At 38.8% G+C, this 8,742-nt stretch overlaps 1 protein-coding gene across 1 annotated transcript in view; it reads left to right on the top strand.

Annotated features, from left to right (window-relative positions):
- Positions 1–1,239: 1,239 nt before the first annotated feature.
- Positions 1,240–8,742, top strand: part of TNFSF11 (TNF superfamily member 11) — a 51,100-nt gene continuing 43,597 nt past the window's right edge. Inside the window, exon 1 of the mRNA XM_031958424.1 lies at positions 1,240–1,830. Within this exon, the coding sequence (XP_031814284.1) occupies positions 1,618–1,830 (213 nt within the window). The 5' untranslated portion in view covers positions 1,240–1,617. The remainder of the gene's footprint in view (positions 1,831–8,742) is intronic.

Below are 8,742 nucleotides of genomic sequence, written 5' to 3'. Positions count from 1 at the left end.
GCAAAAATGTTTGTGGGAGCCCTTTTTGTAATGGCAAGAAACTGGAAACTGAATGGATGCCCATCAATTGGAGAATAGCTGAATAAATTATAATATAGGAATGTTATGAAATATTATTGTTCTGTAAGAAATGACCAACAGCATGATTTCCGAGAGGCCTGAAGAGATTTACATGAACTGATGCTAAGTGAAATGAGCAGAACCAGGAGGTCATTAAACATGGGAACAGCAAGACTATATGATGATCAATTTTGATGGACGTGGCTTTCTTCAACAATGAGATAATTTAAACCAGTTCCAATTGTTCAGTAATGAAGAGAGTCATCCACACCCAGAGAGAGGACTATGGGAACTGTTTTTTTTTTTTTTCTTTCTGTTATTGTTTGCTTGCATTTTTGTTTTCCTTTTCAGGTTTTTTTTTTTCTTTCTTTCTAGATCCAATTTCTCTTGTGCAGCAAGATAACTATAAATATGTATACATATATTGGATTTAACATATATGTTAACATTAACATGTATTGGACTACTTGCCATCTAGGGGAGGGGGTGGAGGGAAGGAGGAGAAAATTTGGAACAGAAGGTTTTGTAAGGGTCAGTGTTGAAAAATTACCCATGCTTATGTTTTGTAAACAAAAGCTATAATAAAAGAAAAAAGAAAAAAAAAGACAGGACAAACTGGAAATAATTCATAGAAGGAGGGTACAAGCATTAAGGAGAGTGGAAAAAAGATTTCTTATACAAGGTGGGATTTCAGCTGGGATTTAAAGGAAGGATGAGATGAAGAAGAGTAGTATTACAGGCATGGGGAAATGGCCCAAATTGGGTGATGGAGTGTCTTTCTGATCATCTTCCCCACTAAAAGTCTCTAGCATCACATAAAAAAGCACTAATCATTTTAGAAGTTATTTCCCTAACAGAAGAAATACTGTCTCTTCCTTTGCCAGTGCTCCTAAGACGGAATGAGATCAGAGGGGTGTTTCACTAGGCCAGGACAGAGAGGAAATCCCCCTAAATAGTTCTGTCCAGTCACCAATGACTGTTTTAGAACTTTCCCAAAACTTGATTGCTGAGGAATTTATGACTTCTTCCATAGGCAATAGGGAGCCATAGAGTTTTGGGGATGGAAGGAATGCCGGCATCGGGATGGTCTTGTTACTGGAATGATATGCAGGCAATGGGGTGATGAGGCTGAGTTAGAGAAGTGGATAAAGAGAGTGAGAGAACAGCTGGGGAGGGGGCTGCTCTTCCAAGTATAGGAAAATTCTTAGCCTCTGCTGTTAGGATTTACTGTTAAAGTAGCCCCAGGCGGGGAGGAGGGTGTGCTGGGCTAGCGAGAGGAAGGGAGGGAGGAAACCAGGGGAGATGAAGAGGTGGGAGTGGAAGGGCCAACTTCTCCCCGGGCTGATTGGCTCCGAGACCCAGCCCTCTCCTCCGGGTTTAAAAGAGTTGGAGAGGCCAGCGCTCCGGCTGCCTGTGCCCAGGAGGAGGAGTCGCGGACCCCAGGCTCTCCTGCTCTCTTGTGACCTAACCCCCGCCTCCACTCTCTCAGTTGCTTTGAGTTTGCCGCCCAGGAGGAGGAGGTAAAGGGTGGGCACGGATCGCGGAGCCCAGAGCGCCATGCGCCGCGCCAGCCGAGACTACACCAAGTACCTGCGAGGTTCGGAGGAGATGGGCAACGCCGCCCCCCACGATGGTCCCCTGCAGCCCGCGCCACCCCCAGTCCCGCACCATCCTCCGCCTGCCTCTCGCTCCATCCTGGTGGCCTTCATGGTGCTGGGGCTGGGCCAGGTCGTCTGCAGTGTAGCATTGTTCCTCTATTTCAAAACTCAGGTGAGTACCCGCTCGCCTGCAACCGTGCGCCCTCTGGGTCTTAACCTGGGGTCACTCAGACCCTCGTTCTCGTTCCGCTATCCCTGTCTCCCGAGTCCCCAAGAGGCTGGAGCGACCCCGAGAAATGATTTGTTAAATCTCCTCCCTTTTTGTTCTTTTACTGTGTCAGAACTCAACTTCCCTCCGAACTCCACCTTCCTCATCCAAGTGATGTGGGATAGAGGACAAAGTTGCAGTTACTTCCAAGCCAGCTGCTGGTCGCTGGCTTCTGCCACTCTAGCAGCCGGAGCGAGGAAGGGACTCATCATTTGCGGATCGTTTCTCTCTGTGACCTGGTTTGACTCACCTGCTTTGAAATGACCTTTCCTCCCCTTTCCTTCCTTTTCCCTCTCCTCACTAATAGGAAGGTCGTCTACTTCCCCCCTCCCTCCCTCCAAGGAGATGACTGCAGACTTGGATTTTATTACCATCTTGGAAAAAGTACTAACCCGAACTCATCTAGCAGAAAAGCTAGTCTCGCCTCGCTTAGCCTCCTGCTCCCCGTTGTCCCAGCCCCAGTGGGGTTTTAGCGTTTGGTTCTTGGGTTTTTTTCAGGTACCCCCTCAGAATAGAACTCTATCCTGGGTATTCGAGAAACAGCAACCTAGTTGTATCTTGGAGAGGAAGTTTCAGCGGTGCATGAAGCACCAAGCAGGCTCTTGAAGATAGTTCTTCTTTAGAGCTGGCATCTGGTGAAGGTCTGATGTGTGCAGAATAGGAAAACAACAACAACAATAAAAAAAAAATCTATTATCCTTGTTTCCTTACTCAAAGCGTATGTTCCTGAACTTTTTCCTGAGCTTTTGTATTCAATAGTTTCACTGAGCCATACAAGTGGGTTCTCTCTGTGCTTTCCAAAGTGAAGCTGAACAGTGATTCCCTCTCTCCCAGAGACTGTCAGCTTGTACATCACAAAAATCTAGCAAATAAACCCCCTCTCCTTCTCCTCCAGCTGTGGGATCCAGAACAAATTTCTTAATCTCTCTGTGTTTCACTTTCTCATCTTTAAAACTAAGTGTTTGGACCTCATGACCTCTGAGGTGACTTCCAGCTCTGAAGCTGTGATTTTTGGGATGCAAGCACTGTTTTATGGATCAGAACTAGAGGGAGATAGTAAAAAGGCATGGTTAAGGCTGTAACATTATGCTTTCTGGTGGTTTATGCTTTTAAGTCCTTGTTTTCTTGGAAATTGCAGTGCAGCTGGTTGGATTCATTTAAATCCCCTTGTCTGCTACTCTGAACTCTTTCTCAGAGGAAGTGGGGGGCTGACTTTGCATTTCTTTATGGGAAAAGAAAGTTGAAGCTGGGCTTCTTGGCTTTTAGGCTCATGGAAAGGTGATTAGCAAGCTGAGGTGCACTAATGTGGGAAGTTCTATGAGTGCTGGAGATGAGTAACAGGGTGGATGTATATGTATGTATGTGATTTGTATGTGCTCGCAAGTTTGTAGGGCTGAAAAAAGAGCAGTAACCCTTGGTTTGTGGGATTTTTGTTGTGTTCATTGAAGGGTCTATTTTTGCAGAAATATTTTTTATTGTTTTTTAAAGGGAAAGTAGCTATATATCATGACACTCAGAACAGTACTATTTAGAAGGTAACAAACTGGTTACTTTATGTTGGATTTAGAATACTTTTCTAAAAAGAAGATCTGCTTTTAAAATTGTATAAATGAAAGCAATTGATATATTGATCAAAATCATTTTAGAATGCAATTCATTCATTGGCAGATACTACTAACAAATGCATATACTGCCGTAGTTACCCATTCAGTGATTTTTAAATCATGATACACAGCATAGGCATTCAATAAAAATTATTGAATGCCTATGCTGTGTATCATGTAATACTAGGTGATGTGGAATGGGAGTTCAAAAATGCATCATTTAATAAACATCTATTGAACTCTTATCTATTTATAAGTGTTGTTAGGGGATACAAAGAAGAAAAACAGGAACTTTGCACACAGCATCCACTTGCCAAAAATTCTATATGATAATCTTGATATAATAGAAATAAAATATACTTCTAAAGAATATCCTTTGTCAACGCTTGTGTTCAATTAATTGAGTTCCAACTTCAAGATAACCTCTCCTTTAAGGGCTCTGAAATCAAATTCAAACAAAATAGAACAATATGCAGAAAAATAAATGGGAAATACAAGCAATGTAATGTGGAACTTACAAACGTAAGCAATCTGAAAGATATTGCTTTCTTTTATTACACTGATGTAGAGTAACCTGATTGAAGGTTTCCCGGAGGTGAGATTTAAAGTGGTTGGCACATAGGGGAGGGGAAAACTGAGGGAATAGTAAGTAGGAACTCAGAGGACCATTTAAAACAGGCTTCTTTGTCAGGAACAGAATAAGAATGGGTTGAACAGTAACAGGAAATAAACTTGGCAAGGTGGGAGGAAAGGAACTGGTGGTGTGCTGCTATCACTGATTTTTTTTTCCTAAGATAGTATCAGATTAAAAGTGGTTAGTGGTATGAAACTTCCAGCTGAACGAAACATCTATTGTAAGGGTAATGTCAGTAGTATATATTTTTTTAAAGCAAGTTTATGTAGGCTCCAAAATTCAAGAGTATTGCTTTGAAAAAAAAAGACCCCAATTTTTTTTCTAAAGTCTGCATGTCTGTTGGTTGCAATTCAGCAAATGAATGTTTTCAAAGTACCTACTATGTGCAAGAAAAGCCACAGGCACTGTGAATACAAAGATGAAAAATAATAGTCTCTGCCCTAAGAAAGTTTACTTTTCTATGTATGTTCGAGGAGGTAGACTAAGTGGCAATATAACCAGCACATGGACAAGTGAATTCAAGTTAATTTGAAGAGGAAGAGATTATTAAAGGGATTAGGATAGGTCTATTGGAGGTGGCTTATTGATGGAGCATTGAAAGTATGTAAACATTACAAGAGGAACAGAGTAGAAGGTAGTATATTCTAGCTTGTGCAAAAACATGAAAGCTGGATATTTATAGCAAACAACTAGTATCTTAGCTTGGCTTAAATATATTGGTTTTGGTATTTTGGGTTTGTTGTTGTTCAGTTGTTTTCAGTCATGTTCAACTCTTTGTGGATTTCTTGGCAGAGATACAGGAATAGTTTCCCACTTCCTTCTCCAATTCATTTTACAGATAAGGAAACTGAGGCAGAGTTAAAAAAAAAAAAAAACCTGACCAGATTCATACAGCTAGTGTCTGAAGCCAGAGTTGAACTCAGGTCTTGGCCCAATGCGCTATCTATTGAGCCATCTAGTTGTCTCCTAGGCAAATGGGTTAAGTGACTCGGCCAAGGTCACATAGCTCAAGTCCAAGGCTGAATCTTAGTTCTAGATAATCTTCCAGAGTCCAGCCCCAGCTCTCTATGCACTATGGCGCCACCTAGCTGTCCTGGGTTAAGCATGATCAAAATAATCATAAAATAGAAAAATTTGAGTGGGAATGGATCTTGATGGCAATATAGTTCAAACCAAAGTGAAAGGAACCCTTCTTTAATATAGCCAACAAATTATTATGTAGTCTCTTCTTGAAGACTTCCAATAAGGAAGAACCCAATTGCTCATTAAAACCATTTTGGACAAAAAGGCTTTTCTGACTTCAAGTTTTAAGTTTTTATCTTTGCAATTTTTATTGAATTATTACTAGTTCTGTTCTCTGGAGGGAGAGCAAAACAGTCTATTCCTCTCACCCATAAGAAGACCTGTAAACCCTTGAAGAAAGCTCTCTTAACTCCTTGAAGTCTTATTTACTCTTGGTTATACATATCTGGTTCTTGAATCTTCTCATGGATTCAGGATCCTTCACATCTTGGTTGCCCTAGACTGGACACTCTCCAGTTTATCAGTCTTCCTAAAATGGGACACCCAAAATGTAGCACAATATTCTAGATATCTTCTGATCAGTGCACAAAGGGATCATTACTGCAGTTGGATTCAGAGGATATGAATTTAAACCATAGCTCTGTTGCTTACTGCCCTGTGGCATGGGCAAGTCAATCAATTCTTTTGGGACTCAGTTTCCTCATCTGTAAAATGATAGGGTTGAACTGGGTGACCTCAAAAGTCTCTTAAAAAGAGGTCCCTATGACCTGTTTGAACTCTTTTCCCTCCTAATGTAGCCCATATTGGCAACCATGTCATACAATTGATTCTGAATCTATAGAATTCTTCAAAGAATGGTTTAACATCCTTTATAAATTGTCAGTTTTAATTTGACAGTTCAATTAAAGGGGCAGCCACTATTTTTATCATATACGGGATAAAACTTCTATTTTTATCATATGAACATGGTTGGAATATAAATTTCTTGAGAGTAGGGATTGATTCATTCTTTGTCCCTCCAATACTAGAAAAATGTTAGCACATAATAGGTACTTAATAAGTGGGCAACAGTAGCACAATAAATAGAATCCTGGGCCTGAAGCCTGCAAAACTCAACTTCTTAGTTCAAATCGGTCTCAGATATTTACTGGCTTTGGAACTCTGGGCAAGTCCCTAAACTCTGCATGCCTCAATTACTTCATCTGTAAAATGAGCTGGATAAGGAAATGGCAAACACTTTGGTATCTTTGCGAAGATAACCCCATGAAAAGTCAGACATGACTGAAAAACAACAACAAGGTACTTAACAAATGGTTATTGATTGATTTGAATAGCAAAAATTAGCTTTAAGCTTTTTTGTATTATGCCCATATCTAGAGAAGAAAAAAAAGCAATGTATAGCCATCTTCTGTCATCTTTCAGAATGAAAAATAAAACTATGGTTACATATTTATTATTTATTCTTTAAGATACAGAAGGATATAATTATTTTCAGGTGTTGCTCATAAAGAAATATACTATTTCTAAATCTCCATAAGTTTAATTGAATGCTTAACTGAAGCTGAAACTTTTCCAAACACTCAAACTTTTAGCTATTCAATATTGTCCCTTGTATGCACAAGCCACAGGACTACTGTGACTTACAAAAAAGTTATCTGATGTAGGGATGTGGGGGCTGCCTATTTGAACTCACAGATAACAAAGCCCTAGAAATGTCAAGCATCCTGCCTCACTTAACCCTATTGAAATGAATTAGAAAGCTTTGATGAAATATGAAAAGGTTAGCTTGTTTTATAGGAAATATGGAAACAGGTATTTGTCATTTAAATATCAGTCAATTATAGAGATAATTAAGATGCAAAGCCATTCCATACTGTGCCATATTTCAAACATGGACATTTATAATTACTCTGTACTCACTAAACATTGCTGAGGTTTTTCAAATAATTTGCCTGAAATAGCAAATGATCTATTCCTCATACAGAAACTGTATGTTTGACAGAAATCTATTCATCAATTACTGAGTAATTATACCTAACAAGAAGTAGACTTAAAAAATTTGCTTTTGTTGATTGATTTAGTAAATTATGTACATAGTGGCCCAGGGTTCAGAAATGGGGGCTGCTGGGTAGCTCATATCTTTGCACAACTTAAATCCTTTCTTTGGTATAGTCACACAGACTTGGAAACATTCCAGTACAACTACTCCCTCATACAAGGCTGGGCTCTGTTTTGGCCTTTATTTTCAGGAGGACAAGAACTGGAAAGGCACTAAGTTGAGAAAATTGTAGGTTATAATTTTTTTTCTAAATACAGTAAGTCTACATTTATTTCTAAATAAATTCTGAAAAATTTTATTAGTTGCTTCTGTATGAGGAATAGATCATTTGCTATTTCAGGTAAATTAATAGGAATTTATTGAATGAGATAGAATCTACCCATTTACTTTGCAACTCTAATAGAACTCTGAAGAAATATTTCCCTAATAAGGAAGATGCTTACTTACCTAGTGTGTCTTCCCATCAGACTAACACAAGCATCCCACTTGATAAGCCAATAGATAAATATAATCCTATGCATATTTTAAAATATCTGCAAGTAGAATAAATTAAATGTGTTTATAAGAATTATTTTATGCAGAAGAACACAATATTTTTGTTGTTTGGACATTTCAGTCATGTCTAACTCTTCATGACCCCATTTGGTACTTTCTTGGCAAAAATACTGGAGTATTTTACTATTTCTTTCTCGAGCTCAATTTACAGATGAGGAAACAGGGTTAAGTGACTTGTCCAGTGTCACACAACTAGTATGTATCTGAGGCCATATTTGATTGCTGGAAGATGAGTCTTACTGACTTCAGGCCCAGAATTCTATATACGGAACCACCTAGCTATCCATTTGAGCATAGCATATATCTATATGTAATAGTTTATTTAGAATTTTTTTCTTTCTCCTCCCCCCTCCAAAAGATGTGGATGCAGACATTTTTCTTCTTTGGTACAGATTGTAACCCATCCATAATTTTTTTCTCCTCCTGTGTGATTTTTGTTCATATTCTTCCATAAATATTCTATAGAAGATTCAACCACTATCCTGGAAGACTTTTTCCAAATGAATGAGTGGCTATCCATCAGTTATCCATTGTTCTAAACATGTGACTCGCCCATTTCCTTTTCCCAATTATATATTTCCCCAATGAGAATCATTGGAAATATGTTAGAACTTACCTCTGACTTCATGTATCTTTTCATCATCCATTGGATCATCCTCAACTTTGATTCATCTGATATTGTAACATCATTTATATTCAGCATCACTATGAGAGTTTCTCCACTTGGGTCTTTTCATGGGTGTTTTTGCATCATTAGTGTCATTTTAAATACATACTGGTCCTAGTATCAAATTACATTAAAAAGAAGATGCCTAAATTGTTATATATTAACTGTCATCAAATCCCAGTGTTGTACTAAAATCATGTACATAATAGACACTTAATAAATGATTATTGACTAATATTGTAATCTATTGTGGTCATTTGTGTCACTTGAGGTC

The sequence above is a fragment of the Sarcophilus harrisii genome, chromosome 3, assembly GCF_902635505.1.
Source record: "Sarcophilus harrisii chromosome 3, mSarHar1.11, whole genome shotgun sequence".
NCBI lineage: Eukaryota > Metazoa > Chordata > Mammalia > Dasyuromorphia > Dasyuridae > Sarcophilus > Sarcophilus harrisii.
This window is presented reverse-complemented; position numbering and strand designations above follow the sequence as displayed.